General features: G+C 53.5%; 4 protein-coding genes across 6 annotated transcripts; 2 read left to right on the plus strand and 2 right to left on the minus strand.

Annotated features, from left to right (window-relative positions):
* Positions 1 to 375: 375 nt before the first annotated feature.
* ZBTB8B (zinc finger and BTB domain containing 8B) lies at positions 376 to 10496 on the minus strand. Of its 3 annotated transcripts, none has more exons than XM_080567101.1 (4): positions 10165 to 10496; positions 8230 to 9185; positions 5477 to 5655; positions 376 to 5201 (listed from the first exon to the last, which is right to left on the minus strand). In XM_080567101.1, exons 2-4 carry the CDS (start codon positions 9173 to 9175, stop codon positions 4884 to 4886), a joined length of 1443 nt encoding a protein of 480 aa, XP_080423227.1. In that variant the 5' UTR covers positions 9176 to 9185; positions 10165 to 10496; the 3' UTR covers positions 376 to 4883. The 3 variants fall into 3 exon arrangements, with proteins under 3 accessions (XP_080423227.1, XP_080423228.1, XP_080423229.1); XM_080567102.1 differs by lacking the exon at positions 10165 to 10496 and adding an exon at positions 9433 to 9476; XM_080567103.1 differs by lacking the exons at positions 376 to 5201; positions 5477 to 5655; positions 10165 to 10496 and adding an exon at positions 7233 to 7655 and having other exon boundaries at positions 8230 to 9406.
* On the plus strand, positions 9447 to 17420 carry BSDC1 (BSD domain containing 1). The gene is made up of 11 exons (XM_080567104.1): positions 9447 to 9556; positions 9986 to 10046; positions 10504 to 10620; positions 11219 to 11389; positions 11493 to 11547; positions 12272 to 12387; positions 12669 to 12737; positions 12937 to 13018; positions 13205 to 13744; positions 14762 to 14865; positions 15444 to 17420. Exons 1-11 carry the CDS (start codon positions 9546 to 9548, stop codon positions 15474 to 15476), a joined length of 1359 nt encoding a protein of 452 aa, XP_080423230.1. The 5' UTR covers positions 9447 to 9545; the 3' UTR covers positions 15477 to 17420.
* On the minus strand, positions 17135 to 19838 carry TSSK3 (testis specific serine kinase 3). Its single transcript, XM_080567129.1, has 2 exons — positions 18937 to 19838; positions 17135 to 18547 (listed from the first exon to the last, which is right to left on the minus strand). The coding sequence occupies exons 1-2, from the start codon at positions 19079 to 19081 to the stop codon at positions 17886 to 17888; spliced, it is 807 nt and encodes a 268-aa protein (XP_080423255.1). The 5' UTR covers positions 19082 to 19838; the 3' UTR covers positions 17135 to 17885.
* FAM229A (family with sequence similarity 229 member A) lies at positions 18325 to 20223 on the plus strand. Its single transcript, XM_080567128.1, has 3 exons — positions 18325 to 18437; positions 19823 to 19960; positions 20088 to 20223. Exons 1-3 carry the CDS (start codon positions 18406 to 18408, stop codon positions 20188 to 20190), a joined length of 273 nt encoding a protein of 90 aa, XP_080423254.1. The 5' UTR covers positions 18325 to 18405; the 3' UTR covers positions 20191 to 20223.
* The last annotated feature ends 591 nt before the right edge of the window (positions 20224 to 20814 follow it).

Below are 20814 nucleotides of genomic sequence, written 5' to 3' on the forward strand. Positions count from 1 at the left end.
TCCTGCACAGCTCTGAACGTTGTCCCTCTGTCCCCCGGAGCCCGTGGTGCCCTAGCGGTGGGGAGGGGGGGAGCTGACAGATTTGTACTAAGGAGCATTTGAAATCCCTCACTTAGGATGGCATGGGTGCTTGTTACCTTTCACTGTATCCATCCCTTAAAATAATACCTGCAAATCCCGTGAGTGTAGAAATGGTTTCTGTGTAGTGTTTGCATGGCCCTGCTGAATGCCGCTCTCCTTCCCTCCTAAGAAACTCTGCCAAATCTACTCTAAATTACATTTCCAGTTAGAAGACTCGATAGTAATCTTGTGAGATTTTTTAACTAGTGTCCTCCCTTTTCAAGGAAAATGGGAAAAAATACACTTACTATGAGATTAATATTTAATACTTTATGTTCTTTAACTATAAAAGAACCAGACTACATACAACAATATAAACATATATAGTACATATATTTAACATACAGTAAAGACAAATTCAGTAATGCACCACTGTAGAAGAAAAAGTTACAAAAAGCACTTAAAGATTTGATCCCCACCCCTTAAAAAGGGTAAATTTTCTATACGGTGGGGGTGTCCATTAATTCTCAACTTTGGTTTAATTTCTTTTTCTCTCTTCCACCCTGATACATACACTGGCAGACAGCTCAACAGCAGGACAGGTACGCTGGCAGATCCGGCAGCTTCTGATAAATGTCATTGCAACTTCTCTATTACTGATGTGTGAAAAATGTCCACTTATTAAATCTGGAAAGGTCTTCTGGGTTTGCACTGCACTCTGAATTGTCTGTGAACGCTGCAAAGCTATCTTTTGTAACACACTATAAAGACCTACATAGACTGTTGATCCCAAATACCTGTGGAACCAGAGCACCAGATGCTGGTCCCTTCTGTCACTCCTTGGCATTTGTCTTTCTCATCAAAGTGTTAACTATTGTTTAGTTTAGTGTGTACTCTAGCTTACAGTTTCACACAAGAGCAGAGAAGAATCCTCCAAGTCTCCAAAAACTGAGGTATTCAAAACTTTTTGTGAACTAGAAATGGCTGTTTTAGCTACTGATAGCTATTATCAACCAACAAGATGTCTGTCTTGTATTAAAAACTCCTTCAACTACAACAGAAAAAGATCCCAATAAAATAAAAGTGATCAGATTTCATTGTTTGAATTAAAACAGTGAAAAGAAAGTGGAGACTATTACATTTTTCATTGATTCAAGATATTCTAAATCAACAGATAAATACAGATTTTAAACAGAGTCTGTACAAGCAGGTTTAAAAAAGTCCACATGTGAAATATCCAATATTCTCGCAAGGTGATCTAGGAAAAAAATAAAATAAAAATTCCCCATTTGTTTTATTGTAGGCATTTGCCAAGATTTTTTTCTAGCTAGCATCTGTGACTGCTTCCCAGTTGCATGGATTTTTCTTGCCCAACATAAAAAAGAAAAGCTTTAAAAAGGTTTTAAAAAAATCACGATGGCTATAAAACTACGAAAACTGGTAAGAAAACAGAATCAATATTAATAATAAAAAAGATCTTCTAATAAATCCCAGTTGGCTGGGTTTTGAGTGGACAGCATCTTTTTAATCCTTTCCTACCAAGAATCTCTTTTTTGCTTGCACAGTGTATGTTAGCAGAAATGGATGTGTTCATTTTTAACTCCCAGAAGTTTAAACGTGAGCCTTAATCTAGACACACTCAGGTTTACCAAGTCAACTTTTGAATGGTTAAAAAATAAATAAAAATCAAAGCAACCCTCGCAGAGAGTTTTATTTTCTAGACAGTCAGAAAACTCCAGAATGCTCTAAGATCCACAAATATAGTTAAGTCACTTCTACAAGTAAGGTTGGGTTTATAAGAATTCATCACTTAAACTAGACTAAAGGACTCCAGTTATGAAACTGCCTTACAAAACATCAGTAAATTAAATGAGCACATTTGGAAGATTTACAAGGTCTTGCACCAAGAGGTTAAATGCACTATGAATACCAGTGCAGCATGTATTCCTTTAGAGAAATACAGTGCAATTATGTGCAAAAGTATACTAAAACATATACTCCTAGACAAAGTCAATTACATAGAGCTAAGACTTCAAAATATGTAGTCTGCATGGCCTTTAAAAAACTTTGAGAAAGAGATTATATTAGAAATAAGTTTCTTAAAAACATTATTTTCGATTCTTCATTAAGCACCATGTGAATATCTTATAACAGCTACATCATTTTCTCAAAGCTTGTAGAGGCTGGATTTACAATGGAAGATTTCAGGAAAAACATCAAAAACTAGGAGGAAAAGCACAGCAAACATTTACATGAACAAGAATGTGGATAAACTAACATCCTCTTCTACCAAATACAAAAGCTGAAGGACTGCACTGAAAACAAAGTAGCACAATATGATAGGTCAACAGGAAACATCGATTTTGGTGGTCACCTTCCATCTGGACTGCGAATGGCACACCCCCCACCCTCCCCAGTGTTACACGGACCTTAACACAGCTCCATCCTCTATGCACAAGACACACAAGAATAATCTCTAAGACCAAAGGAAGGAGGTTGAAGTAAAGTTGCTGAGATCTCCGCAGTCATTCCTGCAGCTCTCACTACAGACTTTCGCGAGTTTAACTTTCCCTGCTCTGAATGTCTTCACAGGTTCAGAGTCAGCTAGCCTGCACCTCAGCACAGCTCAGCCATGTGGTAAGCTAAATCTTCTGACAGTTTAATTGCAGCACATTAGCTCAAACATGCTCAGCTGATACTCCATGTCTAGTGGCCTCTACCAATATTTACAGTAATTTGGCATCTTCACGCTAGATCGGGATGCCTGGTCACTAAATATCATTGTGGATCCCTATTTACATTCTTACCCCAGTCTCATTAGTGAGCTAGTCTCCTAACACATGCAGATATTGCAACTTCTTCAGTGTTCTCACACACACGAGTCCTCCTGATACTAGCTAATCGGATTCAGAATAAAACACTCTCTGAGGCTGTCTGGACGCAACGAAAAATAGAGCAGCAGTCCAAAAGATTAGTATCAGTAGGCTAGAGGTGGCATTTTCAAACATGCCAGCACAATTTACAAGGCCACATTTTGTTCAGTTTTTCAGAAGTGCGTAGGACCCAAAACCACAGCTGGATTTTCAGAGGAGCTCGGGTCCAAATCTGGCACCTACGTAAGTTCTCTCTGACGGTCCTAAATTACATGACTAAAGTAGGGAATACAGAGCCCTGGATTTTCTGTCTTGTCCCAGTGAGATTTTTCTGCCTGTCACTGTGAGCTGTGTTCAGCTATTACAAACTCAAATTTACTGATGATACGGAATAGGAAATACTGAAAGCTTAATCAGTTTAAGTTACAGAAAATAAATGTAGCAACAGTGTTCCATGAGGTTTTCAGTGTAAAGTGCGAGGAACTGCTCCTACTTTGTCAGCTGTGTCTGGCTACAGTCTTCTCTAGCCAGATCCCAGATCTACACTTACTCCAGCTAGAAAGACTCGGGTACAATTTGCATTTTCATTAAACACGAACAACACAGTAAAGAAACATTAAAAGTCTTACTTCACAGTATCTTTCAGTTCCATCTCCTCTTTAAGGAGCAGTAAGTTACCCATAACCAAACAGGCCTTCTGTTGGTTGTGTTTTCTTCTGAAGTTTCCCAGATTGATTTTTGATAGCTTACATCAACTCAGTTTTATCTGGAAAGGTAAAAATCTCACCTCCTTTGAAAGCCAACTTTTATCTACCCCAACAATAATACAGGAGGTCTACGCTGGAGTTTAAAAACAAAAACAAACAAATTCACACAACAATATCAACCATGAGAAAGACTGCCAAAGACTAAAGGAAAATAGAGGAAAAGAAAAAGGATTTCCGTACAAAGAGGCTAGTAAAAATTTCTGAGATTTCCCACCCAATTGCTTCAAAAAGTGTATACAGGGCTGTTTCATATGCATAGCTCATGTATACATATTTAACTACTCCTCAGCTACATCAGCTGAGGACTCACATTCACAAGTGATTATTTAATCTACTAGAATTCCCAAGTAACCTGACTGATAGCTTTTAGCTTCTACTGTAAAAAGTTGAGAATTGGGCCATTCACTTAGTCTAAACTGAGAGACCAGGACACTAGACACCATAACCCTTAATGTTTCTTAAGCACAGACTACTAATGTCTAAATGACATTGAGGATACGTCTGAAAATCTGTAGTCCAAGCTCTTGAAAGAGGAAGATGTAGCAAAAACAATTCAGAAAGAGAAACTCGTTCTCTAAATGCCTACAATTAAGGACATGTGAAATATATTTATTCTTACTTTCTACACTTTCAGCAGCAGCATGTTTTTGTTATTCTGGTTTGTTTGCCCTGGTTTCCAGGTCAACGCAAGTCTACGAAAACACTTAAGGTTTACAGTTTAGATAATACCATCCTAATACAGAAGGATCACAACCTAGTTTAGAAAAGTCCAAGGTAATGGATGAAAACTACATTTCTTCAAATCTAATCTTCAGAGAGAAGACGGTGCCCCTTCCAGATCAGGGCTTAAGGACCACGACAATGTTATTTGAAGAAACCTGTTATCAAAACAACAGAGATGTTCCACCTGCAAAATGTTGCCTCTTCCTCAAAACTAGGAAGCAGAGACACAACTGGAGATTGCTCAAGTAAAACCTCTGTGAAGCCCAGACAGAAGATTCTTCACAGAATTCTGGTGCACAGCACTGAAAACTTAAAAGTATTAAAAACTCTATTTCTCCCCATTCTTCAATTAAAAAAAAATAATAATAAAAAAAAACCACAGCCTCACTAACACAATTTTCTGTTGCAAACCAGCCACTGGCAGAGAGAGACCTTCAGTCCTCCCCCTCTCCTCCCACTGCTACATAAGTGTTTCTCGATCCGATAAACTCCTGTGGATCTCCTGCTTGTCATCACCATCAGCATCATCATCATCAGCTGGATCGTTTTCCTCCCCGGACTCCACGTATATGGGCCAGTCGTTATCCGTATCACCCTTCTCCTGGCCCTCTGAGGAAGGTTCCATCAGGCTGAGGTTAATGGGCATCGAGTCGTCGTGCGTAGTGGTCACACAAGTGCAGCTGTCACACAAGCCAAAGCGTCGCAATCCTTGAGACAGGCTACTCGTGAATGTTCTCCTGCAACCTTTGCAGATAATTGGCTTGTTTGATCGATGCACCTGAGGTTAAAAATAAAATATTGTGATAAAAACGCAATCTGTCTTCTTAGCTTTAGCTGTTTCTGGGGTGCTGGTTGGCACAGGTAGAACATCTAAGCTAAGGGGCAGGGACTACGTAACTACTGCTGAACCAAATACCAGTTGCTTAAACTTATTATTAGCAAAGTTTATCAGAGTTGGCAACAATCACTGTGTGCAAGATATTTTGGGAAATACAATCGGGAAACAATAAAACAGTCTGCTTTTAAAAATTCATGATAATCTTTCAAACTTACACTTAAAGCGTGACTCCGAAGGTGTTCCTGCCGGGTGAAACGCTTCCCACACGTCTCACAGGGGTAGGGTCTCTCACCTGTGTGAGAGCGAATGTGCCGTTTCAGTATTCCTTTCTGCTTAGCCGTGTAGGGACAGAACGGACATTTGTGAAGCTTGATGGGCACAACTAACACATCACCTTTTGAAAAAGAACACAGTGCATTAGGTTAGGCAGCTCAGCAACGTTAGGTATGTCGGCTTCTTGTCCTTGCTGCAAATCTGAATCAAGATAATTGCATTTTCCACTCTTTTTGCATTTGGCTTACCTGGAATTTCTGTAGGTTGTGCAATTTCAAAAGCCGTTAATGCAGCTGGAGATGACCGAGTCCCTTGAAAATCAGCTTGCTTATATTTACATGGCTAAGTGAGTTAAGTTGATTTTAGTGCACTGCACTGTCTCAGCCATAGGAAGTCTTTTATTTATATATATATATATACACCCTTATCATTAAACAGCATTGGAAACTAAAATCATATCACGAATTACAGGTAGCAGTGCACTGTTTCCCATACACTTTTACAATGCACAAATTTAGGTACGGGGGACCCATCTGAAAATACGTTTGTTTGTTTCTCCTGCCATTCACGTTAGCCTATCAGAAATAACAAGATGAAAGTTTCCAATATTCTTGCTGATGGAATTTTACTAAAATCAGACCACGCGCACACGAATATATAACTTATCAAGTCAGATGCAAAAATAGAGAATTAAATTTGAAGATCCTGTTTTACATAAACATGGGTATTGCCAAATTTTTCAGTGTCAGCCCAGATACGAGCTGCCTTTGCAGCATAGAGGCTTAGATGTTATCTTAAAGGATTAGGTTTCTCTGATGTTTCAGGTACTGATTCAAAAAAGACTTTGCATATTCAGCCTTGAACTCTTTAATAGTTACACCAATTTAGGTAAGACTGTAGAACACTCCTCTTACTGAGGTTTGCCCCACTCAGTCTCCAAAAAAAAAAAAAAAGCGTGTTTAGTATCGACATGTAGCCATCAAGTGAAATTCACTTGCCCATTTTTGTACCTCCGCGAGGTACTGCTGGTCCTTCCTGGGCACTCTGCGAGGTACTGCTGGTCCTTCCTGGACATCAAGACCTCCATTTACAGAAAGAAAAGCAGCTGGACCTGCCTTGCTTCCAGACTCTAGGGGTGGTGTCGACCCTCCATCAGCTGAGGGGGACCAGGATGACTGGAACACATACAGACACTAGGAAGGAAGTGGCATTTCTCATCTGTCAACTTGAATTCATGAGCACACCATTCTTTCATCAAGGCTTTGTCAGCCCTGGTGTCCTGTGAAAATGCTGAAGGTAGCAGGAGCACTGAAAGCTGAGAAGAGGCATCTCCATCCTACCAACTGCTTATGATGTTCGGTTTAAGCAGAGAAACATAGCTGAATGCAAGATGGATTTTTCCCCCTCCTCCTATTTAAAGCACATCTAGCGTTAACATTTGTAATATGTTGTCACTAACACCGGACGTTCTCTATCAAATCCTAGAAGCATTTCCTTTTTAATGAAACGTTAACAATCCAAAGATCTTAAAAGGGGAAAAAGGTAAGCAAAGTTTGGGTATTAGATGCTCTCGCCTCGCTACATGTCAGAAATCATAGACATGAGCTGGTGGTGGTAGTCTGTTCTGGTAGCTTTAGTCCTTTGGTGACTGTAGGAGTGGAATATTGATTTTACCAGATTTGTTATCTAAGAACAGTGAGAGAAAGTATTGTTTTTATTGGCTTTAAGATCACACTTGCATATTTGAGCAGGAAATAACACAAATGTAAGCTTGCTATCTAGAGAAGAATACTTCATGGAAGATTTCCTTTCTGCTGCCCGCACCGTTATGCCATTCGTCACGTCCTCAAGTTACATCACTTGCAGTGTGTATCGGTTGCCTCCCTTCTTCATAAGGCAGTTTGGACGAGGTAAGCTGTGCATCAACATTACTGTAAGTGGATAAAAACGCCTTTGTGTCCATTTCAGGAGAAACGCACATGGACACGAGCACCTCCTGCTCCAGGTCCCTGACACTGCTGCTGGGAGACATTCCTGCCAGCGCGAGACATCCCAACAGGCACAGGGCTTGCAAAACCAGCAGCACCTCTGGTGACCAGCAGATGAAAAACAAGTCTGCATCTGGAAGTAAAAGTTAAGCCTCGTCTTTATGCAATACCACAGAGTTTAAAGCTTTCCACGTTCTTAAGGACATTCTAGGCATCACAGTGTTGAACAACACTGAGTTCTGCCTTTCTGAAGGTCAGAGTAATGGCAAACAGACTATGATCCTGCAGCTGACTAGCTGGTAGGAGCTCCAGTGGAATAAGCTAATTCTGGTGTGTACATCCCTCTCGGAGCAGCCCAACTTAACTTTCCAATTGCACTTTTAAAAAAGAAACTTCCTCTCATGATTTTAGTGTTTTAAATTCACCTGCCATTCAACAGGATCCCCAATGAGATTGTTTATTAAAGCAGTGTCACCAACACCAAGCTCCAGGATCAGTTTCAGGCTGTAAACCCTATAGAAATACTTACCTTCCAGGTGCTGCACTGAATAAACGAGTACAGCTTTCTTTGGAAGTCCACAACAATCGTTTATTTCACTACGGCATAATATTCAGCAACACGCCAAAACAAGAAAGTAACAAAGGAGGTCGCACAACTAGGTGGTTTCCTCACCAAGCACCCTGGCTACACCCTCGAGTCCTCTCACCTGCGTCCTCACCATACCAGTCGCTGTGAATGTCCATCATGGAGCTCATGGCTACCCCTGCATCCTCTGGCCTACCCTCAAAGCCCCGGACGAAGTGATGAACCACGTCATCCTTCCTCTGAGCCGAGCTGTTGCGTAGCAGGGCCTCGAGGAACTGCTTCATGTGGTAGTTGTTGCAGGCCAGGTCCATCGCCTGCCCGCTGTGCAGCCCCTCTTCCATCTGCTCCAGGGACAGCGGAGTCGGGTACTGCTGCAGCCGCTCGCCCACCTCTACCTCCACCTCATCCGAGTCGAACTCCACCTTGGGTTCCACCCCCTTGGGCAGGGAGGAATTAACGTCCTCCGGGGAGTCGCTGCTCACCGGGTCCCTCACCACGAGCTCCAGGGGGTGGCAGCTGCTACACTCCCCGCAGGGGGGGTCTCGCTGACAACCCGCCATCCTCTCCTTTTCCTGCAGGGACGAGACGGGGGCAGAGCCCTGGCTCTTGGAGCCGTACGAGGGGCCCTCCCTCGCGGAGCTCCCGCTCCCGCTGTCGGCCTGGTAGAAGGCGGCCTCCCTCTCTATCTTCCTGCAGATATCCAAGGACGACCTGATGTAGGTCTTGCAGAAGTTCACCACGTCGGTCATCTGCAGGTAGCTGGCCGCGGACATGACCTCGATGACGTTCTCCCCGCAGAGATCCAGCTTCCCCGAGTAGAGGAAATCCAGGATGACGGAGAAGGCCTCGGAGGTGACGATGTCGAGGGACGCGGTGCTGTGCCGCCCGCTGTCCTGGATGTAGTGGATGAGCAGCGCTCGGAAGTAGCCGCTGTTGGCGAAGAGGATGTTCTTGTGCGCCTTGAAGATGCGCCCCTCCACGATGATGCTGCAGTCGCAGAAGAAGTCCCGCTTGCGCTGCTCGTTCAGCTCCCCCAGCAGCTTGGCGTAGTACGACTGCACCTCCATGGCCGCGGCGCTGCGGGCGGGACGGGGACGGGGACGGCGCCGTCACCGGGGGGCACCGGGGGCACCGGGAGCCGCCGCCGCCCGGCTCCCCCCCCACACCCCCCCCCGCGCCTTCCTCACCCCGGGAGCGGCCGCAGGCAGAGCCCGAGCCCCCGCCCCGCCCCGCCCGGCTCCTCCCGGCCCGGCCCCGCCCCGCCCCGCCGCCCGCTCCCGGTGCCGGTGCCGGTCCCGGCCCCGCCCCCTCCCGGCCGCCGTACCGCCGGCCGCCCGCCCGGCAGCAGGAAGTGACGAAGCCGGGAGCCCCGCCCGGACCGGGGCCGGGGCTGCGGGGTGAGGGGTCGGTAAATAGTGGTGACGTCACGCCGCCGAGATGGCGGACGGGTGAGCGGCGGGGCCGGGGACCGGGACCGGGACCGGGGCCGGGGCCGGGGCCGGGGCCGGGGCCGGGACCGGGACCGGGACCGGGACCGGGACCGGGACCGGGACCGGGACCGGGACCGGGGCCGGGCGGGGATTCGGGATCTTGGGGCCGGGACCGGGACCGGGACCGGGCTAGGATGGGTTGGGGTACGGGAACCGGGCACCAGGCCGGGATCCGGGCATCGGTACCGGGCTGGGATTCGTGGACCGGCACCGGGCATTCGGGACCGGGCTGGGATTCGGGATCCGGGAACCGGGCTGGGATTCGGCGTCGGGCTGAACTCCGGGGACCGGGCTGGGCCCCGGGGGGCTCCGTGCCGCACCGGTACCGTGCGGCGGGGCCCGGCCCAGGCCCCCCCCCCCCCCTTGACGCTCGTCCCTCCCCGGCAGGGAGGAGGCGGGCTGGTGGCGGGGCTGGCTGCAGCAGAGCTTCCAGGCCGTCAGGGACAAGGTACGGGCCGCACGCGGGGCTGGGCGGCGGGGGAGCGGGGGGGGAACCGGGGGCCAGCCGGGGGGCACCGGGGGAGCGGGGAGCTGGGGTCGGGGGGCCGGGAGCCGGGGAGACGCACCCGAGCGGGGAGGGCAGGTGCCCGCAGCATTGCCCGCTGGTGTGTAACTTCCTGCGTGACAGCGCTGCTCATGGCGAGGATACGTAACGCTCAAAACAAGGCTTCTCAAAACACAGCTGCTTTGGTTCTCAACATAAAAAACGCCATAACGCGTTTTGGGTACGGCTGTGTCCCGCCGTTACCCTGCTTACTGCGGCCCTGCCCACTGCGCGAGCTGTGGCGAGGGCTCTTGGGGTGAAGGCTCCTGCGCTGTCACCTGTGTAAACGTCAGGCGTTCCCAGAGCGACCGTGGCTTTGGAGACCCGAAGGTTAGGTGAGCTGTCTGTCGTCTTCTTGCAGTCCTCAGAAGCTCTGGAGTTCATGAAGCGGGACCTGGCTGAGTTCACTCAAGTAGTGCAGCATGACACAGCCTGCACGATCGCCGCTACGGCCAGCGTGGTCAAGGACAAACTGGCAGTGAGTAGAGGAGTGGGAGAGCTGGGCGCTGCAGAACGGGGCGAATGGGACACGCCTGCAGCTGGCACGTTGGTCCTGCCTCTGAGGGCACGATCCCTCAAACAGACCCCGAGATAGGAACACGGGCTGTGGGGTTCAGACTTCCTTCCTGTGCAGATCCGATTCTGAGCACTGTGTGGGATTTCCGTGTTGTAGTGGTGAGGAACCTCTGGGAATAAGCGTGGGAAGGTGACCAGTGCTTTTCTGCTGCCTGTGTGCTGGGTAGGCAGGCTCCTGGCGGTGTCACCGTCGTATCGTATCGGACCTTTGCCCGAGCTGCCCTCTTTAGCCCCTCACAGCTGTTGCTGGGCCAGGCCTTGAGCCTGGCTGCTTTTCCCCTCAAAGCCTCGGCTCCGTTCCCAACCAACCTCTCACGAAGGGCTGCCAGTGTGGGGCCAGTGAGTGACACCTGTGCACAGCCTGGCCACGCGGTTGCATTGTTAGCACACTTTGAAGGAAGAAAAATCCTTCTTCCTGAGAAGAACACACCCAGAAAAGACAGATTTGTCCTGTTGCTTCAGGTACCGTTACTTACACCATGCTGCTTCTCTTCTTCAAGAGGGCAGAAGGTTCCTCAGGTGCGACTGAAAAGGTGAGGAAGGGGATTTCTGACTTCCTGGGCGTCATCTCGGACACGTTTGCTCCCTCGCCGGACAAAACCATTGACTGCGATGTCATAACGCTGATGGCAACCCCCACGGGGACCACAGAACCCTACGACAGCGCGAAGGTGAGTGCCCCGTCTCGGAGCTTCTCCCCAGCGCTGCGCCTCGTCTTCCCGGCCCTGCTGCTGCCCCTCCACTGACACCTCTTCCCCGTGTGTTCTCCTCCAGGCTCGCCTCTACAGCCTCCAGTCAGACCCAGCCACCTACTGCAACGAACCCGACGGTATGGGCTCGGTATGGGCTCGGCAGTGCTGCCGAGAGCCTGGGGGCATGCGGGGGCTGTGGGGCGTCCCCTCTCACCTAGACCTGTCACCAGCAGCCCTGCCCTGCCTGGGGCAGGGGCACCAGCAGGAGGGAGCCGGGTCCCCTGCTGCCGTCGGGACCAGGCTGGGCTGTGAGCCTGCTGTGGGTTCCACCACCCCTACAGCTGGCGCTGCCTCGCCCTTTGCTGGCAGAGGACCCAGCCCCCAGGGTGGGCTCAGGGCCCCGTGTCTCCCTCGCAGCCGTTGCTGTGAGATGTGTCCATCCCTCAGCCTGTGACCTCCGGGTGCTGCCTGACGGGCCTCGCGTGGGGCTTTGGGTTTCCCCTTGCAGCAGCGAGGAGCAGCTCCCTCTGGGGAAGGGGAGCATGCAGCGGGTGGGCGGAATGCAGGCACCCCTCGCGGCCTGGGCTGCTCGTGGCTTGAAGCTGCTGCTCCTCCCCTCCCAGGTTTCCCTGCTGTGACTGCGTCCTGCTTGCAAATCCCCTCCTGCCTGTCCTGTGGGGTTTGAGGCCTTGAGGAGGAGGCCTGCTCGTCAGGGCTGTGTCTTGCTGGGCTCCTGCCTTCCCTTGCCTGCCCCTTGCTCACCCCAGCTGGTCTGCTCTGGAGCATCTTTCCAAGGAAACTTCCTGAAACTGTTTGTGCCTTGCTTGTGCCAAAAATTATCTCAGTGTCTGTCCTTTTCAGGCCCTGCTGAACTCCTCGAGGCCTGGCTCTCCCAGTTTCACCTGGAGGAGAAGAAAGGGGAGATCGCGGAGCTGCTGGCAACCAGCCCTTCCATACGGGCTCTCTACACTAAAATGGTAAGGAGCTGGTTTATGGCAAACTGGCGCAGCGGTGCAAGGCAGCGTTTGATTCTGCTCTCACTTGTTTGTCACGGGCCTGGAACAGAATTTTCTCTGTAGCTGTCTGATGTGTGTGAGCACCTGGCAGCGTGATCCTGGTGCTTGGTGCCAAGTCTGTGCACCCAAAAATGCTGTTGCCTTGCACAGGTTACAGTGGTGCCTGTGAGGCTCGGGGGGATAGAGGGGTGAGGCAGCAGCCACAGCCCCCCCTCACACCGTGATCCCTGTGTTGCTCCCAGGTCCCTGTGGCTGTTTCCCACTCTGAGTTCTGGCAGCGCTATTTCTACAAAGTGCATCGCCTGGAGCAGGTAGGTCAGGGGTGGGTGTTCCCCCAGCGGGTGGGCACTCCAGCCAAGGAGCCCTGTGAGGCAGGCTGAAGAAGCAGAAGGTTCCTTTTCCTGGAAGGGCAGGGCTCCGGGCTGCCTTTCCTGGCTCCTTGTCCTCGGTGTGCCTGGGGGGCGAAGGGACCGGGGATGTGAGCAGCTGCTGATGCTGAGCTCCCTGCAGGATGAAGCCCGGAGGGAGGCTCTGAAGCAGCGTGCGGAGCAGAGCATTCACCGAGAGGAGCCAGGCTGGGAAGAGGATGAAGGTGGGTCGGGGTGGCGGTCTGGGGGTGGGCTCATGCAGACCTCGGCAGCCTGAGTTAGGGAGGGCAGTGACTGCTCCTCGCTCCCCCACATCCAGCTCCTGGCCCAGCTGCAGCCAGCGTCGCCGCACTGTCAGCTGCTGCCGCGCTTGCTGAAACATCTCTTGCTTCTCTTCTGCCTTCCTACAGAGGAGCTCTTGGGGATGTCACCCCTGCCTTGCGCTAACGTGAAATTTCCAGAAGCAGCAGAGAAAGCAGCTGCCCCTGCAGCCCCGGAGGGAAGCCACCCCGCTTCTCGCAAGGGTCCCTCAGAGGAGGGCTGGGCTGTCCTCACTCCTGAGCCGGCCCCAGCAGAGGGGAGCCCCTCCGAGAGCAGTGAGAGCGTCTCCCTTGTGACTCAGATTGCAAACCCTGCCTCTGTGCCTGCTGCACAGCTACAGACTGGAGCACAACCAGATGGGGCCAGAGACCTCTCCCAGAGGCTGCTGGAAGCCACTTCGGAAGAGCCGAGCTCTCTGCCAAAGCCCCCAGAACCTGGGCATCCTTCTGCACCTGCCCGGGAGCCCGCAGCATCCTCAGAGCAGCCGGCTGTTACAGAGCTCAGAGAGGTGGAGAGCAGAGCCCAGGGCAGGACAGAGACTCTGAAAGAGGAGGGACCGACAGATCTACGGATCTTTGAGCTGAACTCGGATAGTGGGAAGTCCACCCCCTCCAACAACGGCAAGAAAGGTGCGTGTGTGGGGCCAGCACCGGGCCTGGAAACCCACTGGGGGCGGCAGCTTTTGGGGAAGGGCTTAGAGTCAGGGCAGAAACCTGGGCGCAGCCTTCTCGGGCTCGGAGTTGTGGCTCCTGGTCAGGTAGGTGATGGGGTCGGGTAGGTAATGACAAACTTTCTGCAGTGCAGAAGATCTCTGCCCTGTCCTGACCCATCCTTCCTGAATTGCTGTTTAGAACATACCAAAAGACAAGCCCAGATCTTGGTTTTGTGTTAGGAGAGGAGAGCAGAGGGCGAGGCTCCTCCACGGCCCGTAGCGGGGAAGTGCTGCAGCTCTGATGCTGTTCACACACCTCTCACTGCAGGGAATGCCGCCTGGAGCAGAGCCTCTGTAGTGTCCCACCATAACGTCTGTGTTAGCTTTACGGGTGTAAAGCTGCTGAGAGTAACCCGAGCTCAGGGAAGGCAGCTTGGTGTCGCAAACTGGCTCAAATTAGACAAAGCAATCAGGGGTCTGTGAGCAGAGCAGCCTTTGGTCCCTGGCCTGCTGGATAGCGGTGCCAAGGCTGTGCTCTGTGCAAGGAGTGGGTTTCCTTCCCTCTGCCTGTCACCCCGAGGAGCATCCCCCTGCCCCGGGAGGTTGTGCCTGCTGTTGGGGCTGTGACAGTCCCCGTATCTGTCATTCTGTCACTCCTCACCTGCCGTGTTTTGTGTGTGAGCGAGGCATGACACGTCCCAGTCCTCCCAGGACGGAGGAGAACGTGTTTTAGCACCTGCCTCTCCCACTTGTCCTGCGCCTGGGGGAACAGCCCTTGCTGGCACAAAAACGCAGCTCAGTGCGTCCCACGCCTGTCGGTGAGCTGGTGGCCCGCTGCTGGGAGCGGGGGAGGTTCTCACTCCTCGGGCAGGGTGTGTTGGAGCTGAGCCCCGTGAGTGCTTCGTGGGCCTGCTCAGGCGGCTCCTGCTTTGGCCGGAGGGTCTGGAGGGCACGCGCAGCTCTGACGGCTCTGTCGTGGTGCTTGTGCTTACAGGCTCCAGCACCGATATCAGCGAGGACTGGGAGAAGGACTTTGATCTGGACATGACTGAAGAGGAGGTGCAGCTGGTCCTGTCCAAGGTGGAAGTGTCTGGGGAGGTGAGTGCAGGGGAGGCGCTGGCTCAGCCGGGCGAGAAGGCTGCTCGGGGAAGGCGTTGGCATTTCATCGGCTCCTTGGGGGGATGCTGTGTGCGCTCTGCCCTTGCTGGGTGCTTCGCTGGGCCTGAAGCCAGGTGGGGAGAGACCGCAGAGCGAGAGGGCCAGGCCCTCGGCGTCAGCCCCACTGCAGGAGCCACGGCTGTGCAGATGTGGTTGCTGCTGGCCTGGGAGGACAGCGCCGCAGCAGGCAGGTGCCTGCCTCGAGCAGCTCGCAGGCGGCTTCTCAAGGTGTCTCTCCCTCTCTGAGGACACGGGCTTTGCTTGGGATCTCAGCATGGGAGCCACGGGGATTAGCTAGAGCAGAGAATGGGTTTTCGTGCTTAAAGGAGGATGGACGTGCTTAAAGAGGGCTGAGTGTGCAGGTTCTGCAGGCAGAGCACAGCAAGCAAATCTGTTGTGTGGGTGTGGGAGTGAGTGGATACGTCAGGCTTTGCGCTAACTCGGGTGCCCTGGGCAGGAGGATTTGTCAATAGGCGTCTGAGTTACAGGAACAACAGAGATCTTCTTCTTGTTTGCAGCTTGAAGATGAAGAGTGGGAAGACTGGGAATAAACCAACTTCTTCCAGTGCGTCACAGGCTCATTTCCACCATCGAATGTGAATTAAATCACGGACCGGCTATTCCTTTGTGTGTAACTGTGCTGGGGATCGCAGTTCCTGGCTGGAGGAACTTCATTCCTTCTAAATCCTGTGGGCATCTCAAATGACCCCTTCAGACCTGGAGGAGGAGAAGGAAGCAGGAATTTGCTCGTACACATAGCTGCTAGGGAGTTCATCTTCTCGGTAGGTCCTAGAGGCTGGCGAGGCCAAAACTGACTGCCCCAAAAGCATCGGGTGGAGGCAGATGCGATGCAGTGAGGGGTCCCTGGGGTGAGCAGGCACTTGGGCACCTGGCAGGATTGCTTGGTGCTGCCGAATTGCCTGTTGGCTGAGTGTTTGCGTGTGTGTGTGTGTAATCTATGGTACAGCAGTTCAAGGGATCTTGGGTGCTGCTCCCACTCGCTCACTGCTCTGTGCTGCTGGTCAGGCTGTCCCCAGAGAAAGCCCCCGTGTGGGGAATGGCCAGGGGCTGGAGATGCTGCAGGAGAAGCCCCATTTGCTTTTCCACTCTTTGCTGTAAAGAAAGGCAGTTGGCTTGTGGCTTTGGCCCAAAGCTGGGCCGTTCTGGAAGGAGCCAAACTCCCTGCCAAACCCTGAGCTTCTGCCTGGCTTTTTGTCCTGGAAGCCTTTTCTGATGGGAACTCCTCTTTCCTGCGGTAAGAGCAACAGCTCCTCTAAGAGCCAGGGCTCGATGCTTTCCCCTTCGCAGCTAGACCAGCTGTACTGCCCTCCTCTACTGCATTCTAGGTACTTCTCGTTAAATTCTCCAAGCAGAGTTTTGTGGCTTGCTCTTTCTGAGCCCTTCTGGGCAGGCAGTGATTTGGGTCAGCTTGGGAGCAGAACCCTCTGCTGCGGTGCCCTTGCAAAGCCCCGGTGTGGGCCGCTGACCACTTCAACGCCGCTGTGGTGCCAAGGCTCAGCCTTCTGCCAGCCCGGGGGGAGGCAGAAGTGTCCAAGCTCGGATGGCTTCTCTTGGTGCCTGCCCTCCCTGCGTCCCAGCCGCACCAGGGTCACAAACCTCCCTGCGCTCACTCGGTTTCCCTCACCTAACCCCTTCGCGACTGCTTGCAACGCTTCCTTCGGACCCACGGCCTCTGCAGGCAGCTCCCTCGTAGTGCCATGAGGTGCTCCTCAGTGGGGGTCGCTAACATAAAGTTATCCTAAAGGGGCAGAGCCCACGCTGCTGTTTTTTTGGCCTTTTGGGTGGTGGTTTTATATGTGCTACCGTTGTCCTTCTGCCCCTTGCAGGGCTGCTCCACGTGAGCTGGGGCTTTCCTTCTGTTTCTGGATAGCATTAGCCTAGGTACACTTGGAAGACTTGACTTTTTTTTTTTAATTTTTTTCTCCTCGCCGTTGGGGAGATTCTCAAATGCAGCTGCTCGCCTGGGTGGATTGGTGGCAGCACCGACTTCAGGCCCTTACACGAGCTCTTGTCTGTGCTGCAGAACCTGTGTGTGGGGTCCAGGGCCTGAGCTGCAGCTCAATTCCTGCTTGGTGCACCACAGAGCCTCTGAAACCTGCTGCAGCTTCGCCCTAGGGTGGGCTCAAGTTGGGCTGAAGCAGAAACCCTTGTCGTGGGAGGTTTCTGCCGAGGGGTTGGGGCTGGGGCAGCAGTCAGGGCGTGAGTCACAGCAGCATCCCTGGCCCAGCAGCAGAGCTTCAGGGTGCAGTGCTCTCATCTGTGTCATTTGTTTTTTTTTTCTTTTGTCAAATTAACCGTTGGGTTGTCTGTGCAATATTCTCTGTTCTGAACTATTCCGCATCTCCCTGAGCCTTTTCTAGCTGGGGCAAAAACCAGGAATACTTCTAACAGCTGGTAGTTTTGTAACAATGACTTTCTCCAAACCTTTTACAGACTTGCAGTTAACAGCAATTAAAGGAATTCTACAGAGTTGCTACCTGTGTCCTCCTTTCCTTTGCATGTGGGGTGGGGAGAGCTGCCTTGAGAGTCAACTGCTTTAAATTTCTTTTCCCTTTCCTCCCACCTACCCCAAGGGAGGTTCACTTAGCTGGGAGGATGAGGGGAGAGGGACGAGGACAAGCAGAAGTGTCCGGGCAGCTGGGATGCTCACAGCCAGTGTGCCCTCTTGTGTATCCCAGTGGCCCCACGTGCAAGCGCTGCGCCAGGCTGCGTGGGGCTTGTGTGAAGCTTGCTGTGTCTGTCCTGCTCCCTGCCACTGAAGGCCGAGGGCTTTGAGGGAGCAGATGAAAGTGTCCAGGTATGAACCAGGCCGTGTCTCTGCCAGCCAGAGGCCTGGCAGGGCACCCACGAGGCTGTACAGATGGTAAACACTGACATCCAACTTTATCTTCATTTTAGAAACAATCTGTCCCATGGGGGGAGAGCAGAGCGAGCACTTCTCAGGGGTTCGCCAGCCAGGGGTGCCTGCTGACCCCCTCCACGGAGGGCCTCAGGACCATGTCTGGCTCCAGGAGCATTTTCAGGAGGTCCTGGCACTCCCTGGAGACCCCCAGGTGCCTAGGCAGGGAGACGCCTTTCTGCTGCTGGCACAGCATCTGGGGGATGTTGGTGTCGTCGAAGGGCAGGCAGGCGCACAGCAGGACGTAGAGGATGACGCCCAAGCTCCAGATGTCGCCCTTGCAGCTGTCGTGGGGCACCCCCTGCAGCACCTCGGGCGCCGCGTAGGCCGTGCTGCCGCAGAAGGTGCGGCTCAGCTCCCGGCGGCCCCTGGGGAGCAGCTTGGCGAAGCCGAAGTCCGTCAGCTTCACGGTGCGGCCCTGCAGCAGGGCGTTCTCGCACTTGAGGTCGCGGTGAGCCACCCTGCAGCCGTGGCAGTACCGGATGGCCTCGACCAGCTGGCGAAAGAGCGCCCTGGCGCGGTGCTCAGGCAGGGGACCCTCGCGCAGCACGTAGTCAAAGATGTCCCCGTTCTCTGCCAGCTCCATCACGAGGTAGATCTTCCCTTCTGCAGATTCCAGCATCTCGTACACCCGGATGATGTTCTTGTGGTCCAAGCGCCCGACAATCTGGAGCTCCCGGGGCAGGAATCTCTGAATAAATTCTGCCAGGAGAAAATTTACTCACAGAGTGATGCCCTGCACCTCTCCTGGCTGGGACCACGGGGATGGGTAGAGGGAGGGAAGGGCGCACTGTGGGTGCTCAGTGCCTTGTGGGCTGGCACCAAGCCTTTCCCCCGGAATGCTCATCCAGAGGGGATGCTGGGCTCTGCCAGCACGTGGGGCTCCCTGCGGCTGGAGGAGCAGCCAGCTAAATAACCTTTGGGTCATGGCCCCCGGCTGCTCCGCTGGGGGTCAGCATCTGGCCAAACTGCTCTTAGGTGGAAAGTCTGGGGAGCTTATTTTCTGGCAGGATTGTCAGAAAAATTGTCAGAAAAAGTCTTCGAGGAGGGATGGTGCCTCAGCCTGGAGTCCCTTCGGGGCCACCTCTTACCTTCTGGGCCTTTCCTCGTATCAATTATTTTAATTGCCACTTTCTTCTGATGCTTTAGGGATAAGGCCTCCTTCACTTTGGAGTAAGTTCCCTCCCCAATGGTCTTGCCAAGCTGGTAGCCATTGGCAAGCAAAAACGCCTCCATGTCCTCCTACAAGCTAGGACCGCTCAGTCTCAGGTCAACCCCCAGCAACTACACAACAGCATCGCAGCAGCCAGGGGCTCCCCGTGTCCCCGCTGCCATGCACAGCACCCCAAGGCCCTGATTGTGCCCTGGTGCTGTGTGAAGGGGAGCATAGGGGGACCTGTTAAACCCGGGTGTGCTATTATGATGCAGCTGATGCTGCGTGAATCAGAGATGACGGATGTGCGTCAAAGGGTGGCCACTCGGCCAGGCAGGGCGGATAGGGCTGTGCTGGAACGCCCGCTCAGTGGGCACCGTGAGTAGGGGGCTCACGGGGTGGGGAACGCAGGGGATGCGGGGCTGGCCACACGTGCTCCCCCTCCTTTTGCCGTTGCTGCCCCTCCGTGTCCCTTCCCGTCTTTCCCCAGAGCAGGCTGGGGGGTGGCAGTAGGGGGTTCAGAGCTGGCGTGCTGGGAACGCTTTGCTGCTCGGTGCCATCCTGCACCTCCAGCAAGGGGACGCCGAGGGCAGGCAGTGGCCGTGCCCTGTGCCAGCCTCCTGCTGCTGCTGCCTCGCAGCCGTGCTTCCGAGCTGGGCACATCCAGCCAGCTCTGGCAGCTGGAACCAGAGCGGGCAGTGCCTCCTGCCCTTCGGCAGGGCTAGACCCGGCCCCGGCGAGCCCTGGGCCCCCCTGTGTGGGGCCCGGGGATCGCTGGGGCCAGGCCCTGTGCTGCCAGCTCACGGCTCCTTCTCCCCGGTCAGCCACGTCCAGGGCCCGGACATGAGCTCCCAGGAAACACCACAGGCCCGGAGGTTCCCCATCGAGGCAGGTGACTGTCCCAGCCTGGCCGCAGCTCCAGAGGCTCAGGAGCCAGTGGGTGCTGAGCAGCCTGCGGGAAGGTAAGGCGGTGCTGAGCCCTGCCAGGACTCCTGTGGGGGTGCAAGGTCCGGCCCTGGTGTGCCATGCCATGCCGTGCCGTGCCGTGCCATGCCGTGCCACTGCCCTCACCCTGCTCTCTCCCCACAGGCAGCTGCGGCGATGCCCCGGGAGCCACTGCCTGACCCTGCCCCACGTCCCCATCGACGTCTTCATTGCCATGGGAGGGAACTGCCGGCCACGCGCCACCTGATGCCCCCGCGCCGCTCAGCCCCTGCTGCAGGAGGCCGTGGAGCTGCGAAGGACACAGATCCTTTAAACACTTTATAATGAAAGGACATCTTAGAGCGTTGCTGTGCGTGCTGTCCTGCTCCGAGCTGCATGTGGAGAGGATTGGGCCCGTGTCCCCTCAGTGCCTCCCCTGGGGGCCCCGGAGCCGCCTGCCCCCGGCTCAGCTGAGGGTGGTGTGGGGACATGGCGGGGCTTGGGGTGTGGGAGGATGGGGCTGGGGGACAGCAGGGTGCGAGGGGACAGGGCTGAGGGAACACGAGGGGTGAGAGCTGAGGGGACGGGACCTGGAGGGACGTGAGGGGATGGGATGCTAGGGGACAGGGCTGAGGGGACAGGGGCTGAAGGGATGGGATGTGAGGGGATGGGGCCGAGGGGATGTGAGGGGATGGAGTATGAGAGGATGTGAGGGGACAGGCGTGAGGGGACAGAATGTGAGAGGACCTGAGGGGATGTGAGGGGCTGGGGGGACATGAGGGGACAGAACATGAGGGGACAGGGCTGAGGGGATGGGTTGTAAGGGGATGGAGCTGAGGGGATGTGAGGGGACAGCCATGAGGGGACCTGAGGGGATGGGATGCGAGGGGAC

Source organism: Anser brachyrhynchus, assembly GCF_964034855.1.
Source record: "Anser brachyrhynchus genome assembly, chromosome: 24".
Classification (NCBI taxonomy): domain Eukaryota; kingdom Metazoa; phylum Chordata; class Aves; order Anseriformes; family Anatidae; genus Anser; species Anser brachyrhynchus.

Bases quoted from the DNA above. Each gene is read 5' to 3' on its own strand.
- BSDC1 (XM_080567104.1), top strand. The intron at 12,738-12,936 runs GTAGGTCAGGGG...AGCTCCCTGCAG, and splicing joins AAGTGCATCGCCTGGAGCAG to GATGAAGCCCGGAGGGAGGC. The intron at 13,745-14,761 runs GTGCGTGTGTGG...TTGTGCTTACAG, and splicing joins CTCCAACAACGGCAAGAAAG to GCTCCAGCACCGATATCAGC.
- TSSK3 (XM_080567129.1), bottom strand. From the start codon at position 19,081: ATGGAGGCGTTTTTGCTTGCCAATGGCTACCAGCTTGGCAAGACCATT. The intron at 18,548-18,936 runs GTAAGAGGTGGC...TTCTCCTGGCAG, and splicing joins TACGAGGAAAGGCCCAGAAG to AATTTATTCAGAGATTCCTG.
- ZBTB8B (XM_080567101.1), bottom strand. From the start codon at position 9,175: ATGGAGGTGCAGTCGTACTACGCCAAGCTGCTGGGGGAGCTGAACGAG. The intron at 5,656-8,229 runs GTGAGAGGACTC...CTTTTTCAAAAG, and splicing joins CTGGTATGGTGAGGACGCAG to GTGATGTGTTAGTTGTGCCC. The intron at 5,202-5,476 runs GTAAGTTTGAAA...TTTTAACCTCAG, and splicing joins TTCGGAGTCACGCTTTAAGT to GTGCATCGATCAAACAAGCC.
- FAM229A (XM_080567128.1), top strand. From the start codon at position 18,406: ATGTCCCCGTTCTCTGCCAGCTCCATCACGAG. The intron at 18,438-19,822 runs GTAGATCTTCCC...CTCCCCGGTCAG, and splicing joins TCTGCCAGCTCCATCACGAG to CCACGTCCAGGGCCCGGACA. The intron at 19,961-20,087 runs GTAAGGCGGTGC...CTCTCCCCACAG, and splicing joins GCTGAGCAGCCTGCGGGAAG to GCAGCTGCGGCGATGCCCCG.